Consider the following 27,644-nt stretch of genomic DNA (forward strand, 5'->3'; position numbering starts at 1 on the left):
GGCCACATCTCGAGTACTGTGTCCAGTTTTGGGCCCCCCACTACAGAAAGGATGTGGACAAATTGGAGACAGTCCAGTGGAGGGCAATGAAAATGATCAGGGGTTTGGGACACACGACTTATGAGGAGAGGCTGAGAGAACTGGGCTTGTTTAGTCTGCAGAAGGGAAGAGTGAGGGGGGGATTTGATAGCAGCCTTCAACTAGCTGAAGGGGGGTTCCAAAGAGGGTGGAGCTCAGCTGTTTTCAGTGGTGGCAGATGACAGAACAAGGAGTAATGGTCTCAAGTTGCAGTGAGGGAGGTTTAGGTTGGATATTAAGAAACACTATTTCACTAGGAGGGTGATGAAGCACTGAAATAGGCAACCTAGGGAGGTGGTGAAGTCTCCATCCTTAGAGGTTTTTAAGGCCTGGCTTGACAAAGCCCTGGCTGGGATGATTTTGTTGGTGTTAGTCCAGCTCTGAGTAGAGGGCTGGAATAGATGCCCTCCTGAGTTCTCTTGCTACCCTAATCTTCTATGATTCTATGATCATTGGACAGTTTGCTCAAGGTCTGTCATGGCAGCTGTCTGCACAGGGGTGGGGCGGCACATGGAGGGGACAAACAGATGCAACCAAACATAGATCAACCTCTAACCACAGCAGTGACCCATGACCGTTGGTCTGCTAAGTAAGCGAGCTGTCCTCTGTAGGAATCGCAATCTAACAGAAAACCATGAGCTAGGGAACTCCCTTATTCCCTCAATGCAAATCCCCACAGAGTTTGATGAAATTTGAACCCACTGAATTGCCAGCAAGGGGCAGCAGAACATATGAATTTAAAAAAGAAAGTGGGGAAACATGGGCAGATGTGTCATTCTGGGGGGAGTGCTCCTCTTTTTGCCTGTGAGTGACGTGACCCCCTGGATGGACTGGCCAAACCCAGGAATATTTTCCAGGATTCCTTCAGCCTGAAAGAAGAGAGGAGCCTTCATCCACTCCCTCTATAAGGCTCCAATCCCAGGCCCTAGGCAGCGTCAGCAGCCTGGGTTCCCTGCCAAAGCACAAGCACCCACAATGGGCCCACTTCCTCTCCCTGTGGCCATTTCCTTTGTCCCACAAATCTGTCTGGAGGACACAACCCTTGGAACAGGTGGGTACAGCCTCTCAGCCCTGGTCTACACTACAAGTTTAGGTCGAATTTAACAGTGTTAGATCAATTTAACCCTACATCTGTCCAAATGATGAAGCCTTTTTTGTCAACTTAAAGGGCTCTTAAAATCGATTTCTGTACTCCTCCCTGACGAGGGGATTAGCTCTGTAATTGACCTTGCTGGGTTGAATTTGGTGTAGAGTGGATGCAATTTGATGGTATTGGCCTCCGGGAGTTTTGTGTTCCATTGTGACCGCTCGGGACAGTGCTCTCAACTCAGATGCACTGGCCAGGTAGACAGAAAAAGCCCCGGGAACTTTTGAATTTCATTTCCTGTTTGACCAGCATGGTAAGCTGATCAGCACAGGTGACCATGCAGAGCTCATCAGCACAGGTGACCATGGATATTTAAGTTGGATATTAGGAAAAACTTTTTCACTCAGGGAGTGGTGAAGCACTGGAATGGGTTACCTAGGGAGGTGGTGGAATCTCCTTCCTTAGAGGTTTTTAAGGTCAGGCTTGACAAAGCCTGGGCTGGGATGATTTAGTAGGGAATTGGTCCTGCTTTGAGCAGGAGGTTGGACTAGAGGACCTCCTGAGGTCCCTTCCAACCCTGATATTCTATGAGTCTATGGAGTCCCAGAATTGCAAAAGAGCTCCAGCATGGACCGAATGGGAGGTACCAGATCTCATCGTTGTTTGCGGAGAGGAATCTGTGCTATCAGAACTCCGTTCCAAAAGATGAAATGCCCAAATATTTGAAAAAATCTCTAAGGGCATGAAGGACAGAGGTTATAACAGGGACCCACAGCAGTGCCGTGTGAAATTTAAGGAGCTCAGGCAAGTCTACCAAAGAACCAGAGAGGCAAACAGATGCTCCAGGTCAGAGTCCCAGACATGCCGCTTCTATGATGAGCTGCATGCAATTCTAGGGGGTGCCCCTATAAATATCCCACCCCTGTGTGTGGAGTCCGTCAATGGATTCTCATGCCACAGGGATGCCGATTTTGGAGATGAGGAAGATGATGATAAAAAGGAGGTTGAAGATAGCATACAGCAAGCAAATGGAGAAACCGTTTTCCCCGAAAGCCAGGAACTCTTTATCAGCCTGGAGCCAGTACCCTCCCAACCCACCCAAGGCAGGCTCACAGACCTTGAAGGCGGAGAAGGAACCTCTGGTGAGTGTACCTTTGTAAATATAATACATGGTTTAAAAGCAAGCGTGTTTAATGATTAATTTGCCCTGAAGTCCTGGAATGCATTTGGGGCCAGAATAGTTACTAGAAAAGTCTGTAAACATGTATGGGGATGGAACAGAAATCCTCTACGGACATCTCAGTGAAGCTCTCCTGGATGTACTTCCAAAGCCTTTGCAAAAGGTTTTTGGGGAGAGCAGCCTTATTTCGTCCTCCATGGTAGGACACTTTATCATGCCAGGCTAGTAGCATGTAGTCCAGCATCATTGCATAACAAAGCATGGCAGCGTATGGTCCCAGAGTTTGCTGACATTCAAGTAACGTCCATTCTTTATCTCTCTGTGTTATCCTCAGGAGAGTGATATCATTCATGGTCACCTGATTGAAATAGGGGAATTTTATTAAGGAGATATTCACAGGTGTCCGTTCCTGCTGAGCTGTTTGCCTGCATCTGAACAGAAATCCTCCCTGCTGTTAGCCATGCGGTGGAGGGAGGGGTGAAGAATTGGGTGTGTGTGGTGTGGGGTAGTTGGGTTTGTGCTGCACGTTAACCTGAAAACCACAGCTCCTCTTTTTAAATGGCCAACCCAATATGTGCTTGTTCTGCTGTTTGAAACCATTCCCACATGTTATGAAGGTTAAAGAAACCAAAAGACTGTGGCTTACTGTGTATGCCTGTGTCATAGGTCTCACCCCCACTTAGAGCTGTTGGGTTCCAAAATGGGGACCTGCATGGACTCCCCTAAACTAAAATCCTAGTTTAGATCTGGTAAAAGCTGCCACCACCCAATAATGTACGCGTATTGGGACACAGTCCTTCCCCAAAATCCTTGGGGATCCCAAGAGCCCCAAATCCATGGAGTTCTTACACCTAGGAGAAATAAACCATTCCTCCCTGCTTCCTCCCCCCTCCCTTTTCCTAGGAGAGATACCGGGATCCAACTACAGAGGGATGCCTTCCTCCTCCCTCCTCCCCTTTCCCTGAGAATTCACTCAAGGAAAGATCAAACAAGTCCTTAACAGAAAAGATTTATTAAAGAATCAAAAGAAAGTAACTGTCTCTGTAATGCCAAGATGGAACAATACACAGAGTCTAAACTTATCAATCTCTGGAGAGAATTCCCCCTCCCTTCTTTCTCAGTAAAAGCAATAACAGTACAGAATTAAAGAAATTCTATAGCAAAACACAGAATTGCAAATACAGAAATAAAAGTATAAGAATACTAGTTCCTTGCTAATACTCACTAGCTTGAATAGAAGAATTTATTGCAGAAACCTGGGAGGACTTGATTAAGATGTCTGGACTCCCTTAACTCCCAAGAGAGACTCTCTAAAAAAACAAAGAACAGAAAAAAAAACTTCCCTCCACAGGGATTTGAAAATATCTTGTCCCTGATTGGTCCTCTGGTCAGGTGTTCACAGGTACTGCTTGTTAACCCTTTACAGGTAGAAAAAAAACCTTAACCCTTAACTAACTGTTTGTGACAGCCTGCAAGCCAACTTCTGTAGCCTGCCAGCACTGTGTCTGTGATCTCTCACACCAAATTGGCAGGCCCTAATATAAGAGGCAAAATGCAACCTTGTAAAGAAAGCAACATGCTATATAATGTTAACAGCTTAGTTCACCATGAAAGAGTCTACCCATTGTTCTCTAAAATGTGTCTTTTTAAATACTACTCTCCCGTTTTTTCCTCCCGCAGCTGCAAATGTTTCAGTGTTCCCCCATCATCTCCATCCCAGAGGTTAGCGCAGATAAGAAGGTGAAAAAAACACACTCACAATGAAATGTTCTCTGAGCTCATGCAGTCATCCCACACTGAAAGAGCCCAGCAGAATGCATGGAGACAATGTCAGAGTGCAGGAAAGCACGAGAGGACATGTGGAGGGAGCAAGAGGAGAGGTGGTGTCAGTGTGATGAGAGGAGGCAGGATGCAATGCTGAGGCTACTGGAGGATCAAACTGATATGCTCCGGCGTATGGTTGAGGTACAGGAAAGGCAGCAGGCGCACAGACCGCCACTGCAGCCCCTGTGTAACCAACCGCCCTCCTCCCCAAGTTCCATAGCCTCCTCACCCAGACACTCAAGATCACAGTGGGGGGGCCTCCGGGCACCCAACCACTCCACCCCAGAGTACTGCCCAAGCAACAGAAAGCTGGCATTCAATAAGGTAGAAGTGCAGTGTGGCCTTGTCCTTCCCTCTTCCCCTCCTCCACCACTCCACCCAGTCCTTCTCTCCTCCCCCACTCCTCCCGGGCTATCTTCCCATTTGTGTGACAAATTAATAAAGAATGCATGAATTTGAAACAATGACTTTATTGCCTCTGCAAGAGGTGATCAAACGGGGGAGGGGAGGGCGGTTTGCTTACAGGGAAGTAGAATGAATCAAGAAGGTGGGTTTTCATAAAGGAGAAACAAACAGAACTTTCACACCGTAGCCTGGGCAGTCATGAAACTGGTTTTCAAAGCTTCTCTGATGCATAGCGCACCCTGCTGTGCTCTTCTAACTGCCCGGATGTCTTGCTGCACGTAATCAGCGGCCAGGCGATTTGCCTCAGCCTTCCACCCTGCCATAAACGTCTCCCCCTTGCTCTCACAGATATTGTGGCGCACACAGCAAGCAGTAAAGCGATGAAAATGTTGGTTTTGCTGAGGTCTAACTGAGTCAGTAAACTGCGCCAGCGTGCTTTTAAACGTCCAAAGGCACATCCTACAACCTTTCTGCACTTGCTCAGCCTATAGTTGAACAGCTCCTGACTACTGTCCAGAATGCCTGTGTATGGCTTCATGAGCCATGGCATTAAGGGGTAGGCTGGGACCACAAGGATAACTATAGGCATTTGAACATCCACAATGGTTATTTTCTGGTCTGGAAAGTAAGTCCCTTGCTCCAGCCGTTCACACAGACCGGAGTTCCTAAAGTTGCGAGCGTCATGTACCTTTCCCGGCCATCCCACGTTGATGTTGGTGAAACATCTCTTGTGATCCACCAGTGCTTGCAGCACCATTGAAAAGTACCCCTTGCAGTTTAGGTACTGGCAGCCTTTGTGCTCCGGTTCCAAGATAGGGATATGTGTTCCGTCTATTGCCCCACCACAGTTAGGGAATCCCATTGCAGTAAAGCCATCCACTATGACCTGCACATTTTCCAGAGTCACTACCCTTGATATCAGCAGCTCTTTGATTGCTTGGCTACTTGGATGACAGCAGCCCCCACAGTAGATTTGCTCACTCCAAATTGATTCATGACTGACCGGTAGCTGTCTGGCATTGTTAGCTTCAACAGGGCTATCGCCACTCGTTTGTGAACTGAGGGCTGTTCTCATCTTGGTATTCTTGCACTTCAGGGCAGGAGAAAGCAAGTCACAAAGTTCCATGAAAGTGCCCTTACGCATGCGAAAGTTTCACAGCCACTGAGAATCATCCCAGACCTGCAACACTATGTGGTCTCACCAGTCTGTGCTTGTTTCCCGGGCCCAGAATCGGCATTCCATGGCATGAACCTGCCCCACTAGCACCATGATGTCCAAATTGCCAGGGCCCGTGCTTTGAGAGAACTCTGCATCCATGGCCTCATCACTCTCGTCACCGCGCTGCTGTCGCGTCCTCGCCTGCTTTTGAAGTTTCTGGTGCTGCATATACTGCAGGATAATGTGAGTGGTGTTTACAGTGCTCATAACTGCTGTAGTGATCTGACCGGGCTCCATGCTTGCCGTGGTATGTCGTCTGCACGGGTAACCGAGGAAAAAAGGCGAGAAACGATTGTTTGCTGTTGTTTTATGGAAGAAGGGGGGCCTGACGACATGTACCCAAAACCAGCCACAACAATGTTTTTGCCCCATCAGGCACTGGGAGCTCAACAAAGAATTCCAATGAGCGGTGGAAACTGCGGGAATGTGGGATAGCTACCCAAAGTGCAACGCTCCGAAAGTTGACACTAGCCCCGGTACAGTGGCCGCACTCTGCCGACTTAATGCTTTTAGTGGTGACACACACAATTGACTGTATAAAATCGATTTCTAAAAAATCGACATCTATAAAGTCGACATACTCTTATCCCCCTTCAGTCTCCTAGGATCACTATGCCATATTAAAAAGACATTAGGAAGATGTGTATTTTTCTCCTTTCAAAAGTAAATTGTTGTATTTCTGTCTCTTTATATGACTCCTGGCCCTGCTGAATGCAGATGATTGGAAGCACCTTCTCTCACCATTTGTATTTCTTATCTATCCTTCTACAGATGAAGTGACCCAACTGAATGCAGGATTTGTGATAAAGGAAAGACAGACATTTCTTTAAAATAGCGATGTCCTCTGGATGCGTTCTGGTATTGATTTCATTGAGGGTTCATCAAGAGAACACTTCTGGCTTTTCCCACTGGTCAGTTCTCAGCTCAGCATCGATTTTCAACTACATTTGTAGATTGTCATGGAAATAAACATGCCACTGTGTGAACATGATCAGTTTTACTGCAGTTTTACGTAACAACTCAGTGACTTGTTACTTGTTGTAGCTTTATTCGTTCAGTGGAAATCCAGATTCTTATTAACCGTCCTCTTGTCATTATTTTCTATAGAATTAATTTCTAGTCCTAGCAGAAATATTTATTCTTTGCATTTATTGCTAATCGGGAAATCTTTTCACAGTTTGTTTAATTTCAGGTGTGAATTACTCAGGGATAATTTTTGCATTTATCTCCTTGGATTCAATAAAAGTTTCAAATCTGAATTCACTTCAGGAAGAACCATGTTGCTCATCTCTGAATGTCTCTACCTGGTTTCTCACTTTTACCACATGCCTGATGTGTAAACCCACCCAGCTATACCCAGAGGTGGCCTTCCCTTGTCTCTTGGTTTGTTTAATCTCAGCCTCTCCTTGTGGTGAGCCCTGGAAACTGCACAAATCATCTGGCAAGAAAACCATCCACTAAGGGGAAGACTTTCAGAAAGTATTTAATATGAAAAAGTCACAAAGTCAAGCAGAAGAAATTATAGACATAAAAAAGCAGGAAACTTCCACCCCCTCCAAATAATGGGAAATTATACAAAGAAAGCTTATGAACCTTTTCCCACTCACTCTTGTATTTCCTGCAACTTCACACAAATCCTACAAAAATACCTGCTTTGTCTATCTACCAGGCAGAAACTTTCTCTGGGCATCATTTCTGAGAGAAAGAGTTGAAGTGTTTAAATCCTCACGGGGTTATTTTGTCCAGTCAAATTGTTATGATATTGAACCCCCAGAGTCACCATGTCCCACATCATCATAACCTGTGTCTCCAGGAGGCAGGGACGGGGTTTCCTTCTCCATCTCAGAGACAACTTCACTCCTTAGCGAGTGCTGACTCCAACCTGAAAACACCAAGGGGGAGACGTACAGTCAGTGGATCCATTCTATGGTTATGTGCGGCTGCAGAGCAAGGTGGAGTGCACTTTACAGCAGTGGTTCTCAAACTTCTTTGATTGTGGCCCCTTTCCATGTATCCGTAGTAGCTGACACCTCTTCTCCCCGCCACACAAGTACATGTACCAATTTTTAAAAAAAAATCAACATGCAACTTTCACTAAATATGAAAAGCAGTAGGGAATTGAGTCAAAAAGAACCATTTAAGTATATAGCTCTCCAGCCACCCAGCTCAAAGGCAGCATTGCTGCCAGCAGTAGCGGAGACGTAACAGCAGCAACACCAGACCATGACATCCTTACTTCTGCGCTGCTGCCGGTGGCAGTGCTGCTGTCAAGGTGTCACCCCCACTCTGAACTTTAGTGTACAGATGTGGGGAACTGCATGAGATAACCCCTAAGATTATTTACCATCTTAGGTTAAAACCTGGTACTCGTCTGCCACCACCAAATGATTTAAACAATAAAAAGGGAAAGGACCATTTGGAGTTTCTCTTCCCCCAAAATATCTCCATCCCAAGTTCCTATAACCCTTCCCTGGGTAGACTGGAGAGATTTCTTCACCAATTCTCTGGTGAACACTAATCCAAAAACCCTTGGATCTTAAAACAAGGAAAAATTAATCAGGTTTTAAAAAGAAAACTTTTAATTAAAGAAAAAGGGTGAACGGGATACCTCTGTGAGATTAGCATGCAAGGAAATCTCACAGACAACAGATTTAAAACACAGAGGATGTCCCTCTGGCAGGGGCGTGCCTGTGGAGGGTCCACTGGTCCCGCGACTACACCAAAGCCACAGGACCAGCGGACCCTCCGCAGGCATGCCGCCGAAGGCTGCCTGCTTGCTGCCCTCCTGGCGACCGGCAGAGTGCCCCCCGTGGCATGCCGCCCCAAGCACGCGCTTGGTGTGCTGGGGCCTGGAGCCGCCCCTGCCCTCTGGGCAAAAGCTTAGTTAGACAAATTTGATTCTCCCTCTTATGCAAAAAGAAGTCACAAAAGAAAAGAAAAGAAATCTAAGAGAATTCTTCTCTAATACTCACTACTTTTAAGAAATGTTAGCTGGTGGAATCCTGGATCTTTCCACATCCGCACAAACTTACTGAACAGACAAAAGACTGATTTCCCTCCTCCCTCTTTTTTATATCTTATCTTTTTATTGGTCCTTTTGGTCAGGTGTCAGCTAGGTTATGTGAGCTTCTTAACCCTTTAGATGTAAAAGAAGAGTTAACCCTTAACTGTCTGTTTATGACAGCTGCCTTCAAAACTGGGTACCCGAACAGAGCCACCGCTCTCTGCTCTGGTTTCTCATGCTGCCCAAGAATATATTCTGTGCTGCCCAGTCTAAGAACCTCTGTTCTACAGTACAGATGGGAATCGTTCCCCCTTCAGTCTTGGGTCTATGACAACTTCTAATCCGTCATCTCTATACGTAGTCTGGAGAGTAAAACCTTTGGTTTCCAGACCAGGTAAAGTTGCCAAGTGCCAGCTGTAGCTTCTTGTCACTCCATGTACAAAACCCAAGCACTTGCCAGCAAGGAGTGCTTGGTTAAGAACATCATAAATTTCACTCTGCCTAGCAATGAACATTAGCACGTTATTCTTATCAAGTACTAATCAATGCACATTTCATCACCACTGCACCTCCTCTGGGATGGCTGATGGTGTCTCTGCTCATGAGACAATGGGGAAGAGAGGAGAGATATTGGCCAAGGACAATGGGCAAAGCCAATTCCAGATTTTACAAAATGTGTAATGGGCTCTTTAACACCGGTGCAGCAGTAACAGGACATTGGTGTATAGGATTCTGCCCAAAAGATACATGCACAGTGAATGGGTGGGAATCGAGCACATCCAGGGCATTGCAGCAACACAAGATTTGGAACCTAGAGGCAGAAGGATCCCAGGTACCTTGCTGGTTTCACCACGAAGTACCACCCAGCAGGGACCCTGTTGTTCCTCTCTCCATGGCAGGCACTGAAGCCTCTGCTTTGAGGGAATGGAGAGGTGAGGGAAGGAGAGATTGCCTCACAGGCATTGGCTTGGCCAGGGCTGTTCTCTTCTGCGTACCCCACATTTCCAGCTCTCCCATTCTTCAAAGACAGTGTGAAGTGCAAAAAGATCTCCACGCACCTGTCTGTGAATCCCTGTCATTCGCTCCAGTACCTTTCTCATTATTCTGCCCCAAATGAGGGTCACCTTGAGTGTCAGACACTTCTCTGGCATCATCATAACCGTCCCCTGGGACATCTCCAGGCACGGCAGGGGCATCTGACGTGAAGATGTGAAGTAATTAAGAGAATATTCACAGTGAAGATAGAAATAAACTACAAGCTGCAGATGCGCCAGCCTCATTGGTCCCTGGGGCTCTCTCAGCCCTTCCACCCTCAGGGATGTAAGACAAGCCCTTCTCTGGAACCCTCAGACAGAGGAGATTTACAGATCAGATCGATTTGATACATTTCAGTAGCTGGTTGAGTGGATCCTAGAGCTCCCAGATGACAAGGGGAAGGGGGAGTTCTGGAAAGAGGTGACTGGAATCTAGTTCAGAGGGATCGTTCTACAAGGCATTTGGTTACAATAATTACAAATGTAAATGACTTGGAATTGTCCAGAGTTTGTCTCCGTCTTCCTAAACTTGACATTATTTTTAAAATGTCTTTTCAATGCATTCTCCTGATAAAGTATAAGAAGGGTAGCCATGTTAGTCTGGATATGTAAAAGCAGCAAAGAGTCCTGTGGCACCTTATAGACTAACAAACGTATTGGAGCATCAGCTTTCGCGGGTGAATACCCACTTCATGGGATGCATGTAGTGGAAATTTCCAGGGGCATATCTGCCCCTGGAAATTTCCACTACATGCATCCGATGAAGTGCCCCTGGAAATTTCCACTACATGCATCCGAGGAAGTGGGTATTCACCCACGAAAGCTCATGCTCTAATACATCTGTTAGTCTATAAGGTGTCACAGGACTCTTTGCTGCTTTCTCCTGATAAAGTTTACCCCATAAACTGCCATCAGTCTCCAATGTACTAACACCAGTGGGAGCTGAGCCAGCTAATAAGGGTGGGACATGGGCCCTTGGGTGTAAAATCTCTTATGTCCCGCCCACCCCCCTGTCACAGTGTGTCTGACACAGCTGTATATAAGCTGCCATAGTTGCATGCCAGGAAAGGCTGGCAGGGAACATTACTGCTATGTAAAGGTCTCTGCTTTGATGCATTATGTTTACAAATAGTGAGTAACCCTAGTGCTCATGGCAGTGTGGGTCACAGGTCAGTGACCTGAGCCAAGTACAGCATGGACAGCTCATGAGCAAACTGCTCCTTCAGTCTCTGCAATGGGCCTCTGTCATGACCTAGGACATCACACGCTTCCCTACCCCTGGGCCTCCACACAGCTCTTGTAATGCACCTGGTCAGTGCCCCCAGCGTTACGTCAATAGACAATACTGGTGGGTGAACTTTGTGGTTTTCTTAACAAACCGCTATTGTTCCTACTGGGAAATACAGTTAGTTTTTCGTCAGGGTGACGTTGCTTCCAAGAGTCGGAGTCACTACTCACTTCGTCCGTCTGGAGTCTGGGGGATGTCGTTCAAGGCAGGCTCCTCCACGTTATCATAATCCAACTGAGACCCCCCTGGGGAAGCTCCCTCTAGAACAGCAAACACATTCAGCCCCTGGCACCAACAGTGTCTCTTCAGCGCAGGTGGTGCTTATAACTAGAGTTGTTTATCATGGCACATGAGAGGGAAGTTGCAGGGGCCCATGGTGAGAGGGCACAAGTCAGAGAATGACAGTAAAACAGGAGTCCCACAAATAACTAGGGGCCAGTCCTGTCCCTGCAGAATCCAACAGCAGCTCTTGTATGTGTTTCAGTGGGAGCAGGATCTGGGTTTGTGCTGAGATAACAGGTTAGGACAAGCCTGAATCCAGCTGATCTCCTGTCTCACTGGGGAGGAGAAACCTCCCCGCTGCAGGAATTAAAGCTCCTGCTGGGAGTCACTGTTCTGATCCTTTGTGAGCTCCTGCTCTCCACTAGCCTCTCAGGCAGCCCAGGGCTCAGCTTGGCAGCGCTCCAGCTTCTCAGCAGAACTGGCTCATCTGCTCAGTGTCTCCTCCCCCAGCCACAGGCTAAACTCCCAAAGGGCCCAAATTCATGGACTCCCTTGAGAGCAGCTGGGGTAGAAATCCCGCCCTGTTTACAGTTAGAGATGGGCCCAAGCCAGGAAGTTCAGATCCAGGATTTTGCTTTAGCCTGTTATAGTGACAGGTGCCAGCCCCAAAACTGAGATCCAGAGCTGGGGGTCAGAATCTGCAAATTCCCCTCCCCTAAAATTCTGGTGGGTTCAGATCAGTGAGTTGGGCTGAGCTCATCTCTAATTATAACATAGGACAATATTCCCCCCCTCTCTCAGAGCTGAGAGAGGAGCCCTGCTGGGCACTGACGCCTTCCACCCAAAGACACTGACCCATCTCCGCCAGCTCTTCACCTGGGGAGGTCACTGGGAGCCACTCCCAGGGGTGTGTGCTCAGGAGATGGGCACATGTTCCCATCCTGAGATTCTGGCAGAAATCCTGTTCAATGGGATTAGACCTGACTGTGTAAGATGGGAACCATGTGAGGGGAAATGGCTGCGATTGCAGAAAGTGTCCTAGAAATTCTGTTCTCTGCCCAGATTTGGGTCTCTCGGCCTGAGTCTGCCCCTCCCCCATTACCTTGTTCTGATCCAGGATCATTTTCCCCCTCGCTGTCCCCGGTGTAATACTGCAGCTTCACCACTGAGTCATCTGAATAGGAGACTGGAGAGACGAGAACCAGAAATTCATCAATGAGAACAGCAGAACTGTGGGACTGGGAACACATTTGGGGCCTGGAGTGGGATTTCTGGTCTCAGTCTATTCCTTCTTCTGCAGGAGATGGTGACTCACAGCAACTCTGAGCAGTGAGAGGCTGACAGACTCCCCAAGAGAAATCTCCATGTCACTCTGGTAAATGTGACTGAGGGGATGCTACAATCAGACCTGTAATATACTGGGGTGAGTGAAGGGCACGTCTCTGGCTGCTGGTCCAGGGAAGTTCCACAATGGTCCTGGCCTTCTCAGCCACAGAGGGGACTCCTCCTTCTTCAGGGAAATATCCACCTCCCCCATGAATCAGTCGATCAGCTCTCTGTGGTGTTTCCAGATTAGGCCAAGAAAGGCCCAGAGCAGAGTCTGTGATTCACTGTAACCATCTTGGCAGTGCTGCTGGGGGATGCCCTGAGCATGTTCCCAGAGCCCCACCACAGCACAGCCCTTGGGCAGGATGTTCCAATCAGACATTGAGACAAAATGGCACAAAGGATAACAGGGCCATGACTCAAACTCATGAGGCTCTCCTGCGCTGATCTTTCTGCTCTGGGGCAGGAAGGAACCGACCCAGCAGACCAGTGGCTGTGGTGGGAGGGGGGCACAGAACATCCCCTACTCCAATGCTCCAGAGAATTTTCAAATAATAGTTTAGCCTGGCCCCAGACAGTCGCTTTCCTGACCCCTCACTGGTTACACTCCAAGGCTGCAGGATGGGCAGAGTGACATTAACTGTCCCTAGAACAGGGACGCTCAGTGTATGGTGGGAAGGAAGCCCATCTCCCTCAGTCTACATGAGTAACTGCTGTCTCACCACAGACCCAGCTCCCACAGCTAGAGCTTGGCAAAAAAAACAAACACCAAACCCAAAAAAACCCAAACAAACAAAAAACAGATGGTTTGATTCTCGGCTATTGAGGAGGGGGAATGCAAAAAAATCAACAGCAAAATCCAACAACATTGTTTTGAGTTGAGCCAAAAATGACTTTTTTTTTCTTTTTTTTGGCAAATTGAAAAGTAAAATGTTCAATGAAACCATTTGGTGGTTTTTTGGACATTAGTCAATTTTTGTTTGTTTGTTTTTATAGATAAAATTAAAGGAAATTTCTAATGGAAAAATACTATCGAATAGAAAAAACAAAATGTTTTCTTTAGAAAGTGTTGAAATGAAATGAATTGTTCTGTGTGTATTTGGAACAATTGGGTGAAATTGACAGGAATTTGTTAAATGTTTTGGTGTGTCTGAGCCCGCATTTTGCATCAAACATTTCGTAATGAAGACTTTTGCCCGGCGCCAATGAGAAGCTCACAGGGCTAAAGATGCAGTGATTTCACTCTGGGCCAAGGCCTCAGAGGGAAAGGGCATTAGATAGCTGTTCCCTGTTAAGAGTGACAGGTTTCAGAGTGGTAGCCGTGTTAGTCTGTATCAGCCAAAAAAACAGGAGTACTTGTGGCATCTGAGAGAGTAACAAATTTATTTGGGCATCTGATGAAGTGGGTTTTAGCCCACAAAAGCTTATGCCCAAATAAATTTGTTAGTCTCTAAGGAGCTACAAGTACTCCTCGTTCTTTTTGTTAAGAGTGAGACACACAGACCTGAGCGACTGAACATCTCCTGCTTCTCTCTCATAAGGTTATAATCAATCTCCTCGTACACAGCGTCAGAGAAGGGATCCAAGGGTCTTCTGGAGCCTGAAAACAAAGGGCAGGGTTTGCAAAGGGTCATTGAAACCAGAGATGGGAAACACTACGGGATCATCCAGCCCCTCCTCCTGGGCCCAGTGTGAGCGTGAAACTACAGCCCATTCCCACTGCTGGAATTTAAATGAGCCAGGGGACAGGGTTTCTTTCCACAACAGCTCTTTGTTGATGGTTCCCAGGGCTAATTTGCTGTCAGGAAGCTTCCTCACATTCATCTTAAATGTTCCCTTTTTAATCTCATCCCATTATTCCGGGCTATTGACCTTTGGAGCAGCTTAAATAATTCTCCCCCCACACTGGTGGTTATCTGCAAAATGGTGATAACACTTTTTTCCCATCAAGTTTAAGGCCAGATGGGACCATTAGAACATCTAGTCTGATCTCCTGTATAACACGGGCCACTGCATTTCACCCAGATACCCCTAGGTTTGAGCCCAAAGATGCATTTAGACTAAAGCATTTCAGTCCTCAGAAGAATAAGCTCTTGTGTGCCACAGGCAGAAAACAGGAGTGACTAAGGTACCACCAATGTCCCAGGCCCCAGCAATGGCAGGGAACTGATGAGATGAGAGATGCCTAGATAATACTGGCAGGTGATTCATGGTCCATGGTTCAGAGGAAAATGAAAATCCCCCAAGGTCCCTTTTTGCCAATCTGACCTGGGGGAAAATTCCTTCCTGGCCCCAAATCTGACAATTGGTGTGACCCTGAGCATGTGGAAAAGACAAACCAGCCAGATATCTTAGAAACAGGTTTCTCTATAGCACCTCAGAGGACTGGTCCAGCCCATCCAGCGTCACATCTCCATCTGTAGTTAATGCCTGATGCTTCAGAGGAGGGCAAGAAACAAAACACAAATATGGGGGCTTCCCAGAGTTCCTTCCTGACCCCAGTGGGTGACCGGCTGAAGCCCTGAAGCATGAGATCCGAATATGGGCATTGTCTTACTGGAAAGTTGTGAATGTTACATGTGTGTTGATGGCAATCCCATTCTCCATCTTCTTGCCAAGGAGCTGGTAGCTAATGTTTGTATCATGTGCTATAAATGTAAAATCCCCTACATGTGCTAAGTTTGAGTATACTACAGTATAATGCTCCTTTCCTGCATTTCTCCCACCTAAGATCATCTTTTCTACTGGATCTGTCTCTTCAAAACTATTTACCAGAGCTCGATTTTTATATACTTTTTTCCTGACAATATTTCCAATTTCTCTAGGTGCCTTTTCCATGATGTCTCTCCTTGTGACATTCAGAACCCCTCCCTGGGATAGATTTAGGGTGACCAGATGTCCTGATTTTATAGGGACAGTCCTGATTTTGGGGTCTTTTTCTTATATAGGCTCCTATTACCCCCCACCCCGTCCCGATTTTTCACATTTGCTGTCTGGTCACCCTAGATAGATTGTGCAACCCCTGGCAGGGGCGACTCTAGGCACCAGCGAAGCAAGCAGCTGCTTGGGGCAGCCCATTTGCAGGGGCGGCAGCTGGCAGGGATCCAGCCTGGGAGCTGAGAAACAACAGGAGGCCCTGGGATGTGTAGTTTCTTGGTTAGCTCCCTGCCTATAAAGCTAGCTCTGGAGCAGGGAAAGAACTACATTTCCCAGCATTCCCTTGCCCACTATCAACAGGAAGGGAGGGGGAGGGAGTGTGGTAGCTAAAACTTCATGCTGCAGCTTGCTGTGAATGGAGAGCTCACTGCTAGAGCGGGGTGGCCCTGTGAATGGGGAACAAGTGTGCCCAAGGAGTAGAAGGCTTTGGCCCAGATATCCCCTTCAGAAGACATCCCCAGAGTGGATTAGGGATACTGCTGTGACCTCATCTTGCAGCCCCCAAAGAAGGAATTTGGTGGACTAAATGGACAGTGCACCTCTCTATCTGAATCATAGAATCATAGAATATCAGGGTTGGAAGGGACCTCAGGAGGTCCTCTAGTCCAACCCCCTGCTCAAAGCAGGACCAAACCCAACTAAATCATCCCAGCCAGGGCTTTGTCAAGCCTGACCTTAAAAACCTCTAAGGAAGGAGATTCCACCACCTCCCTACGTAACCCATTCCAGTGCTTCGCCACCCTCCTACTGAAAAAGTTTTTCCTGATATCCAACCTAAACCTCCCACACTGCAACTTGAGACCATTACTCTTCTTCTGTCATCTGTTACCACTAAGAACAGTCTAGATCCATCCTCTTTGGAACCCCCATTCGGGTAGTTGAAAGCAGCTATCAAATCCCCCCTCATTCTTCTCTTCTGCAGACTAAACAATCCCAGTTCCCTCAGCCTCTCCTCATAAGTCATGTGCTCCAGCCCCCTAATCATTTTTGTTGCCCCCCACTGGACTCTTTCCAATTTTTCCACATCCTTCTTGTACTGTGGGGCCCAAAACTGGACACAGTACTCCAGATGAGGCCTCACCAATGTCGAATTGAGGGGAATGATCACATCCCTCGATCTGCTGGCAATGCCCCTACTTATACAGCCCAAAATGCCATTAACCTTCTTGGCAACAAGGGCACACTGTTGACTCATATCCAGCTTCTCGTCCATTGTAACTCCTAGGTCCTTTTCTGCAGAACTGCTTCCTAGCCATTTGGTCCCTAGTCTGTAACAGTGAATGGGATTCTTCTGTCCTAAGTGCAGGACTCTGCACTTGTCCTTCTTTAACCTCATCAGGTTTTTTTTGGCCCAGTCCTCTAATTTGTCTACGTCCCTCTGTGTCCTATCCCTACCCTCCAGCGTATCTACCACTCCTCCCAGTTTAATGTCATCTAAAAACTTGCTGAGCGTGCAGTCCACGCCATCCTCCAGATCATTAATGAAGATATTGAACAAAACTGGCCCCAGGACCAATCCTTGGGGCACTCTGCTTGAAGGAGCCATTGATAACTACCCGTTGAGACTGATGATCTAGCCAGCTTTCTATCCACTTTATAGTCCATTCATCCAGCCCATATTTCTTGCTGGCAAGAACACTGTGGGAGACAGTATCAAAAGCTTTGCTAAAGTCTAGAAATAGCACATCCACTGCTTTCCCCTCATCCACAGACCCAGTTATCTCCTCATGGAAGCCAATTAGGTTAGTCAGGCATGACTTGCCCTTGCTGAATCCATGCTGACTGTTCCTGATCACTTTCCTCTCCTCTAAGTGCTTCAGAATTGATTCCCTGAGGACTTTTTCCAGGGACTGAGGTGAGACTGACTGGCCTGTAGTTCCCCGGATCCTCCTTCTTCCCTTTTTTAAAGATGGGCACTACAGTAGCTTTTTTCCAGTCATCCAGGACCTCCCCCATTCAACATGAGTTTTCAAAGATAATGGTCAATGGCTCTGCAATCACATCCGCCAACTCTTTTAGCACCCTTGGATGCGGCGCATCCCTCCCCATGGACTTGGGCTCGTCCAGTTTTCCTAAATAGTCCCGAAACACTTCTTTCTCCACAGAGGGCTGGTCACCTCCTCCCCATACTGTGCTGCCCAGTGCAGCAGTATGGAAGCGGATTTTGTTTGTGAAAACAGAGGCAAAAAAAGCATTGAGTACATTAGCTTTTTCCACATCCCCTGTCACTAGGTTGCCTCCCTCATTCAGTAAGGAGCCCACACTTTCCATGACTTTCTTCTTGTTGCTAACATACCTGAAGAAACCCTTCTTGTTACTCTTAACATCTCTTGCTAGCTGCAACTCCAGGTGTGATTTGGCCTTCCTGATTTCACTCCTGCATGCCCGAGCAATATTTTTATACTCTTCCCTGGTCATTTGTCCAATCTTCAACTTCTTGTAAGCTTCTTTTTTGCGTTTAAGATTAGCAAGGATTTCACTGTTAAGCCAAGCTGGTAGCCTGCCATATTCACTATTCTTTCTACACATCAGGATGTTTTTTTCCTGCAACCTCAATAAGGATTCTTTAAAATACATCCAGCTCTCCTGGACTCCTTTCCCCCTCATGTTATTTTTCCCAGGGGATCCTGCCCATCAATTCCCTGAGGGAGTCAAAGTCTGCTTTTCTGAAGTCCAGGGTCTGTATTCTGCTGCTCTCCTTTCTTCCTTGTGTCAGGATCCTGAACTCAACCATCTCATGGTCACTGCCTCGCAGGTTCCCATCCACTTTTGCTTCCCCTACTAACTCTTCTCTGTTTGTGAGCAGCAGGTCAAGAAGAGCTCTGCCTCTGGTTGGTTCCTCCAGCCAGGGCCGGCTCCAGGGGTTTGGCCGCCCCAAGCAGCCAAAAATAAAAAAAAAGATGCGATCGCAATCGGGAGGTCCTTTGCTCCGAGCAGGAGTGAGGGACCCTCCGCCGAATCCCTGAAAGTGCCACCCCACTCCCGAGTTGCCGCCCCAAGCACCTGCTTGATAAGCTGGTGCCTGGAGCCGGCCCTGCCTCCAGCACTTGGACCAGGACATTATCCCTTACACTTTCCTAAAACTTCCTGGATTGTCTGTGCACTGCTGTATTGCTCTCCCAGCAGATATCAGGGTGATTAAAATCTCCCATGAGAACCAGGGCCTACGATCTAGTAACTTCTGCTAGTTGCCGGAATAAAACCTTGTCCACCTCATCCCCTTGGTCTGGTGGTCTATAGCAAGCCTAGCAAGGGAGATAGAAGCCTATTTGCAACAGCCTTTTTTTTTTTAAGTTTTATTTGTTTAAAGGGAAGACAGGGATATTGTATTGGAAAATTCCCCATAGAAACAAAGAGTGGAACAAAAGAATAATAAAGGCACCTCGACTTTTCCTCATTTATGGAGGACAGTCTTATAATATGCATCCAGATATCGTCCAATCACAAGCTGAAAATTGATCCACTTTATTACAGTTCTGTAACCATATGGGAACCAATCCTGTCTGTGTTCTGTGCACATCTAAAATTCCTGCTGAATGACCTGCCCTGGGAGCAAGTTACCAGTGACCCAGGGCTGGGGTGGAAGGAGGGTGCAGGTGGGGACGGGGGGCGGAAAGCCCAAGGCAGGGGTGGCAAGGGGTGCAGGTGGAGGGGGCTGAGGCAGCAGGGGGTGTGTAGGTAGGGGGGCACTGCTGGGGTGGCAGGGGGGAGCCCAGAGCTGGGGCAGCACGGGGTGTGTGGTGGAGAGCCCAGGGCTGGGATGGCAGGGGGGATGTGGATCAGGGGGAGAGAGCCCAGGGCTGGGGCTGAAGGGGGGATGTGGTTCGGGGTGAAGAGCCCAGGGCTGGGTTGGCAGGGGGTGTGGGTCGGGGGGGGGGAGAACCCAGGGCTGGGATAACAGGGTGGTGCTGGTTAGGGGAGGCCCAGGGCTCGGGCAGCAGGGGCTGGCGGGGGAATCCCAGGTCTGGGGTGGGGGGCAGCCAAATTTTTTTTTGATTGGGGAGGCAAAAAACCTAGAGCCGGCCCTGACCCCAGGCAGTATCTTTGGGAATCACTGTATTAAATCTATGAATGGTTTATGTTCTACTGCATGTGGGAGGGTTACCACAGCTCCTCCAGGAATAAAAACTGTGTGCGTGTGTGTGTGGCAGGGGAGGAGGGGGGTTGATTAAGGTGAACCAATGAGATTGTAACAACTCCAGAAAGGTAACAGCCTTTAGGGTGGTTTACACAGAGTGGTTCAAACTGGGTTACCAGAGACCATGAGACAAAGAAAGATTTCTGATATGAAAGGCTGAGTTTAAACAGACTCAGGGCCTTCATTTTGATTCAGCAAATGGGCAGGGCCTTCTGTCCACGGGGATCCCAACACTGAATAGTTGGAGGGACGTTGGTCTACCAAGCTGCCCATGAGGAAGACGGGTGAATTCTAGTGTGTTCAGCAAGTGTGGAAGAATTTTTATTGTTTTTAAAGTGTTCCTTGTGATACTTTCATCCTACTAACAAGGTGCAGTCTGCTGAGAGAGAGCTGTGTGGTGACTTGTGACTGCTGGCAATACACTGCTCATAGCCCTTGGGGAGAACGCACAGCATGGGGGCTGGCCTGTGGGCAGACTGGTTTGTTGGGGGTATCACAGTGGAAGGCAGGGGGCTGTGCAGCATTAAAAACCCCTGGCCACAAAGAGGTGGGACAGGAGGTTCCCACTCAGAGACAGGTGATGGCTGGAAGACTGAGAAGGCACTTCTGGAGTTGATCATGGGAGGGTGGGGGGATACAGATGTAGCTTTTCTGAAACTGTAAAGGTCCCTAGCTAATATCATCTCCAGATTTCATGGCTGGGCTGTTCCACTAACAAAATATTAAATGAGAGAGGAGTTAGGCACCCTTGGCCACCCCACCCAACCTGGTATCGCCCCTCACCCTGACACCCTGCAGCCCCCCTGCTATTGCAGAGGCATTTCACACAGTGACACCAAACAGGACCCACCTCTGCGCTGTGCCTTGGCACTTCGCACCTGCGCCCCCAGGATGATTAAGACCAGGCAGAGCAGGGCCCCCAGGATAATGCAGATGACCACAGGCACCGTGACTCTCCCACTGTCAGTCTGAGGGCGGCGCGAGGCAGCTGTATGGAAATGAACATGCACAAGGGAGAGATTATCCTGTGAGAGTCAGGGGGCAGGGAGGGACAGGGAGCTCCCCAGTCACTCATTGCACGGCCCAGGACAGCAGGGTAATGGACTGGGACAATCTATGTGCCATGGGGGCAGCTCACAGGCTGCTGTTTAAATCATGGGCCCCTGCTCTGTCAGCTGGAGCCAGCAGACAGGCATCTTCTGGATCAGCAGTGCCTGCAGCTCCCACCCAGGTGTCATTTGCCCTCAGATTTCACAGGCTATGGAAAGGAGCTCCTTCCCTCAGGCTGCAGCTTGCAGCTCATCCACTGTCACCCAGCACCAGGGAAATTTAACACTTGATGGGAAGAGGGGGATGCTTTAAGTGGGGTATTTGGAGAATCTGTCCTCTCTGTCAGACCTGCAAAGGGAAAGGGAAGAGAGTTGGAGCCTGGAGTGAGGGGGAGGTGACATGTTTGTTCCTGGGGGGAACCTCACCTCTGAGAGTCCCTGGTTGTCTCCAGCTGTCACCTCCACAAGCTCCATCAGAGCAGCACAGGGATGCAGGGGCTATGTGGGCTGATGCCTGAGCCAATCTGACCCCACAAAGGTCCCACCTCACAGCATTCATGATGCTCCTGAACACAGGAGATGGGAGGGCCTGGTCTGGGACCAAAGGGATCGGAAGGGTGGGCTGATCCATCCTCCTCCCTGAAAATTACAGCATGTAGCAGAAACATCTCCTGTCACTCACCTGAGCAATTCACAGCAGCATCTTCCTTATGACCACAGTTGCTCTCACCCCAGGGCTTAGCAGGACAGTCCCAGAGAGATGACTCTGTCCCTCGGCAATTCAATTTCTCCACCCAGATGGGACCAGTCCCCTCGCCGAATGCAGCCTTGTCCAGGGCAGATACAGCAGATCCACAGCCCAGTAGTTTACACACAACGTTAGCATCCGCCATGTCCCAGGAGTCATCACAAACTGTTCCCCAGGAGCCACGGTACCAAACCTCCACTCTGCCCGAGCATCCGTCCTCTCCTCCCACGACACGTAACTTCTCCTGGTCTGGAAATGCAGAAACCTCACATGTTATTGGGACAGCTGGGAAAGTCCTTAGGGACTAAGGGTGAAACAGTGAGAAGCAGAGATACCTGTGCAGCTTGGAGAGTTCGGGCACTCGGTAAAAGGGGTCTGAGTTGGTTTTGCTTTTTTTCCTATGGAGAGAAAAAGCCGAGGTGAATGCACTGGGCTGTGTGTGTGACGTGGGAGTAGAATTTATCTGTATTTTAAACCCATAATTTCAGCACTGTATGAACAGAAATGTGAACTCTCGGTCATTTAATACCTAACTAATTTGCTCCAGGCCAACATACACCCAGACTTGTGGGGGATTCCAGTCTCGACCCAAATTGCACAGCCTGGGCCCATCTCTGTTCATCCCAAAAGGATTAATAACCACAGAGCTGCCTAAAGATGGGCTCTAGAGAGAGGCTTTTCTTTGCTCTCACACTACTATAGCACATTGTATAATTAATTGATTAACTTCCATGTTTGTTGTAAATCAGACAAATGTTTATACTTATAAAACATCATGAAAATATGTTTGTATCTTGTGTTGAGAATTTACATGGGCCTACACTGAGATGTGAACAACAACAAATTGTATCCTAACCCTTCAATTAATTGAACACATCGCGTATAAGTGTGTTTTCACGAGCACATGCAGGTAGTTTCAGAATTACCAGCGCAAGAAATATGGGTCTCTTCTGCTCGGTTATCACATGACTTTGAATTCCAGGGCTCTGACGGGCACTGCCAGAGGGAGCTGTGCTGATCACTGCATGCAACATGGTCCAGCCATGTGGGACCAGAACCTTCTCCATATTCAAAGTCTCTTTCAATCTGTCCTCCATCCCCACAGTTCAGCTGTTTGCAGACAATTTTTGGGGTGTCTCCAGACATCTGATTGGAGCAAACACTGCCCCACGTCCCATTGTAGAAAACCTCCAGCCGCCCAGCACAGTCACTGTCGCTCACCAGCCTCAGATCTGTGAATTCTAGAAGGAAATGCATGAAAAGGGAATTTAAATCGTCTGATTCTGAAAGAACTGGGGTGTGAAGAGTGAAATCCCAGCGATTGCATACAATCCTGTGCATCATTCTGCAGGATCAGCTGCTAGAGAACCACTCCAAGAATGAGAGACTCTTTTACACATCACAGGCCTCCTAGAAATACAGTGGGCATCTCTGGAAGGCCACCATTTACCAGCAGCTACATACAGATTGTAATAGATTAAGGCCAGAGAGGATTGTGACATTGGCATTATCTGAGAACTGACAGTCTCATAGCTGGAGATCAGGCCAGGTCACCTGTGTGTTAGTTTTGCTCAAAACAGGTATTAGTCTTGTAAGAATGTATTTAGAGTTTAGACTCTATGAAATGGTTGTTAGTTGCTGCAGGCATTAATCTCACTTGTAATGGCTGTGGTCCATGCCACAAGAAAATATGTAAGTTTTGCCTTATAAGTTTGAAAATGTTTGCTCTGAACTTGTGAGCTCAAGCACGGGAATCATCTCCCCATCCATCCCGAAGGATTATCAAAATCAGATGGGCTATCAAGGATCATCACAATATACAGGATTGGTTAATGGCCTTATCACACCCATGGAGCAGCACCTGCAGAAGGCCTCATCCCATCGCTTTGAAGGCTGGAAGAGGGAAATAAAAATAGTAGATGTGATGATTGTTCATCTTTTTGGCTGTTTGTACTGTGACAGGGCTAGAGACACCAAACTGAAGCCAGAGACCCCAAGAGGTTACCCCTGAGTCAGCGCTGAAGGACATTTGGAATTGACAGATCACTACAATTCTGTCCCTCCTAGGATATAAATGGTAACTCATTTGTGTGTAGATGATTATTTGCTTTAACCCGTAAAATAACCCCTTTTTTTCCCCGCCTTAGTCAATAAACCTGTATATAGTTTATTACAGGATTGGCTACAGGCATTGTCTTTGGTGTAAGATCCAGGGTACCAACTGATCTGGGGTAAGTGACTGGTCTCTTGGGACTGGAAGCAACTAGAACGTGGTGTGATTTTTGGTGTGAATGACCAATTATCACCAAGTCCAGTTGTCTGGGAAGATAGATACATGTCTACCCCACTGTAACAGGACCCGATATAACATGGGTTCGCGTATAGCGTGGTAGCAGCGGAGCTCCAGCGGCGCTTTCAAGGGTCCGGGTCTCCAGCTGCTGCGGGGAGCCCAGGGCCCTTTAAATCACCGCTAGAGCCCTGCAACTGCTACCCTGAGGCTGCCGCAGCAGAGCTCGCTGGCGATTTAAAAGGCACGGGCTCCCCGCAATGGCCGGAGCCTGGAGCTCTTTAAATCATCGCTGGAGCCCTGCCGCCGCTACCCCGATATAACGGGGTTTCAGCTATAACACGGTAGGGATTTTTGGCGCCCCACAACCACGTTATAGCACGGTACAGGTGTGTATTGATCCAGGACTACATTCCCTCTAAGCTGTGTGGCCACATGGCTGTGGAGAAGAATATCAAGGGCCATGTAGGCACGTAGCCACAGGGGCCTGGATTGGAGAGGTGCCTCTTCCCCAGCCCCGAACCTGCTGCAGCCGGGGACAGGCACCTCTCCCCTGGCCCCAGCCCTGGATCTGCCGCGTCCGGGGAGAGGTTCCTCTCCCCTGATTCCAGATTTGCTGCAGCAGGGAAAGTGATGCCTCTCCCCTGGCCACAGGCTGCTGCAGCAGGCACGGGTGGCTCCAGGCCCCAGCACACCAAGCACGGGCTTGGGGCGGCAAGCCACTGAGGGCACTCTGCCAGTCGCCGTGAGGGCGGCAGGCAGGCTGAATTTGGCGGCTTGCCTGTGGAGGGTCCGCTGGTCCCGTGGCTTCGGTGGACCTCCCGCAGGCACGCCAAAGCCGCGGGACCAGCGGACCCTCCGCAGGCAAGCCGCCAAAGGCAGCCTGCCTGCTGTGCTTGGGGCAGCAAAATGCCTAGAGCCGCCCCTGGCAGCAGGAGAAGGCTTGGGCGAGTCGTCTCTTTCCTCCGCAGCTCCAGGGCAGCCTGCACCCCAAACCATTCATCCATGGCCCCACCTCATAGCCCACAGCCCCAGCCAGAGCCCTCACCCACCAAGTACTCCAACTCTCTGCCCAGCCCTGATCCCCATCCTGCACCCTGAACACTTAATCTCCAGGCCCACCCCAGAGCCCTCACCCCTAACCAGAGCCCTCAGCCCCCACACTGTAACCCTCTGCCCCAGCCCTGAGCCCCCTCATGACCCCAAGCCCCTCATCCCTGGCCCCACCTCAGAGCCCGCACCGCCAGCCAGAACCCTCACCCTGCACACCGCCACCCTCTGCACTAGCCCTGAGCTGCCTCCCACTATCTCAACCCCTCAGCCCCAATCCCGCCACACATCATCTCTATACTGGTGCACATAAGACAATTCATACCACACATGGATGTAAAAAATTAGAGGGAACATTGGTCCAGGAGTTCACATCTGCTACTGTCTTGCTGATGTCTACTTGTAGAACACACCACCAGTTTGGGGTATTACCTTGTTTCTCACCATCTGCCCTGAGGTGGGCACTCAGAACCGTGAGCCTCACCAGACAGCATGACAGAGATCATGAGATCAAATAGTTTGACCTTCTGTGAAACAGCTGCATAAAGCCTAATGACTTGAGTATGACATAAGCAGAGCTTCCAGAAAGGCATCCGGTCTAGACAGGAAGACTTCAAGAGATGCAGAATGCACCATTTCCCTGGTAGTTTGTTCTGATTGTTAATCATCCTCCCTGTTAAAAACCTGGGCCTTATTTCTGATGTGAATTTGTCTGGTTTCGGGTTCCAGCTATCGACTCTTGTTCTGCCTCTCTCTGATAGATTAAAGAGCCCTTTAGTAAGTGGTATGTTCTCCTCATGAAGGAACTTATGCACTGTAATCAAGTCACCTATTGATTGTCTTTATAAGCTAAACAGATTCAGTATCTTAAATCTCTCACTGTAAGTCTTTTATTCAAGCCATCAGATCACTTTTGTGGCTATTCTCTGCTCCCTTTCCAATTTTTATGGACATCAGAACTGGGCACACTATTCCAGTATCTGTCTCGCCAGTACCAGGTATAACACTAAAATTTAGTCCCCGCTCCTACTCACTACTCTCCTGTTTACACATCCAAGATTTGCATTAGCCCGTTTTGCCACACAGGGCACTGGGAGCTCATGTTCAGTTATTTTTCCACTAGGACCCTACAACCTTTTCAGTCACTGCTTTCCATGATACAGTCTCCTTCAGACACCTGAGATGCAGCATTCTAACATTAGGGAAATCTTGCAATATCTCCAGTATCTCTGGGTGGGAGCTGAGGACTTTCTAATGGTGACCCTGGTAGGTAGATACTCAAGGGAAAGGGAGGCAGAAACAGTTAGGGAGAGTCTCATTCTCAGTGATCGCCTTAAACATCTGCCCCCTCCATTAAATCCCCTGGTAACACGGCTCACAAGGGCATTCACAGAACAGACCTGAGCAGAGAACTCCTGCGTCCTCTTTGTGTCTGCAGTTGTGCTGGCCCCAGCCCCTGGAAGGACACGACCAGAGACTGGATTCATTCCCAGAACAGTTCACATCATCCAGCCAGATCTGCCCGGATCCTTCCCCATAATGAGCAGAGACAGTTGCATTGATGGCGCGTCCACATCCCAGTTGTTTGCAGACGACATTGGAGTCCGGTAGGTCCCAGAAATCATCACAGACTGTCCCCCAGCTGCCATTGTAATAAATCTCCACTCTCCCGGTGCAGCGACCTGCCCCATTCACCAGTCTGATCTGTCTGCTCCCTGCAGGGATAGATCCCAGCTGTTAATACGTATTTTCCTACTGAACAGAAAATGTTTGTGAGATTTGGAAATGAATCACCTGAACAAATGACACCGACATCCTCAGCAATTCCTGCCTGGGTTGTCTCAGACGTTGAGTTGTCACAGAGAGTCAGATGTGTCTCGTTTCCTGCACACTGGACACTTCTCAGCCCCACGGGGCCCGTTCCTTGCTCTGACTTAGGGGGGTTATAAGCTTTCTCAGCGACTCCACACTGGAGCTGCCTGCACACCACACTGGCATCGTTCATGTCCCACTGGTCATCCAGCACTCTGCCCCACGCACCATGGAGGGAAATCTCAACTCTCCCATCACACGGGCTCTCTCCATTCAGCAGTCTGAGTGATTCAGAGCGACCTGAGCTCAGGAGAGATGGGAAACACACTGAAGAACACTCCCTGTTATACCCTAAAAATAATACAGTGTGAAATTATGGACTGTTTCTAAAGAAGAAGGTGTGAGCCAGTGATCAGAGTGTGTCACAGTGTTAAAGGGAACGACCTCTGCCAGAAGACACTTATTCTTTTCACTCTATAAGTGGAAGTTGCTATAAGAATTGTAACACTCTGAGCTTAACAGCTGGGCTTGCTAGCAGCCCCTGTAAATGAATGAGCAAGGGAATTCCTGCAGGTTACTGATTGGGAAAATAGTCTCTGTGTGTGGTGGTGGAATGGCTGCTGAGGTTTGTAGTCCCTTTATCCAGGCTTAAATGCCTGGAAGCCAGTGAATGGTGTCTGCACAAGCACTAAGCAGGTGGGTTGTGAATGATTTAGGCAAGTTTGCTTGGAGGGAGTTTGACCAATGGAAGAGCAGGGTTCATGGTGGTCAGGAACAGGTTATTGTTGGTAAATTATCTTAGTTCTCTCTGATCTTTGCTCAGTAGGTGACAACTTTCTTGGTTCACCTGGGTCCAGTGCAGGAGCTCCCAGTATGTGATAATTCCCGGCACTGGTGGTTCTGATTGGAGCTGTCCCCTGAAGTGTGGTGTCATCTCTGAGCCCAAAGTGAGATTC

At 48.4% G+C, this 27,644-nt stretch overlaps 2 protein-coding genes across 2 annotated transcripts in view; both read right to left on the minus strand.

Moving 5' to 3' along the window:
• Window positions 1-27,644, minus strand: part of LOC123347552 (antigen WC1.1-like) — an 838,191-nt gene that overhangs the window by 139,530 nt on the left and 671,017 nt on the right. The window lies entirely within an intron of this gene.
• LOC123355832 (scavenger receptor cysteine-rich type 1 protein M130-like) overlaps window positions 6,678-27,644 on the minus strand; it is a 420,264-nt gene continuing 399,297 nt past the window's right edge. The window contains exons 8-19 of the mRNA XM_044998590.1: window positions 26,671-26,988; window positions 26,268-26,591; window positions 22,466-22,771; window positions 21,875-21,937; window positions 21,474-21,788; window positions 21,110-21,140; window positions 20,593-20,735; window positions 14,172-14,267; window positions 12,444-12,527; window positions 11,290-11,379; window positions 9,856-9,993; window positions 6,678-7,675 (exon numbers count right to left, since the gene is read on the minus strand). Of these exons, the coding sequence (XP_044854525.1) occupies window positions 7,548-7,675; window positions 9,856-9,993; window positions 11,290-11,379; window positions 12,444-12,527; window positions 14,172-14,267; window positions 20,593-20,735; window positions 21,110-21,140; window positions 21,474-21,788; window positions 21,875-21,937; window positions 22,466-22,771; window positions 26,268-26,591; window positions 26,671-26,988 (2,036 nt within the window). The 3' untranslated portion in view covers window positions 6,678-7,547. The remainder of the gene's footprint in view (window positions 7,676-9,855; window positions 9,994-11,289; window positions 11,380-12,443; window positions 12,528-14,171; window positions 14,268-20,592; window positions 20,736-21,109; window positions 21,141-21,473; window positions 21,789-21,874; window positions 21,938-22,465; window positions 22,772-26,267; window positions 26,592-26,670; window positions 26,989-27,644) is intronic.

Source organism: Mauremys mutica, chromosome 1 (genome assembly GCF_020497125.1).
Source record: "Mauremys mutica isolate MM-2020 ecotype Southern chromosome 1, ASM2049712v1, whole genome shotgun sequence".
Taxonomy (NCBI): Eukaryota; Metazoa; Chordata; order Testudines; family Geoemydidae; genus Mauremys; species Mauremys mutica.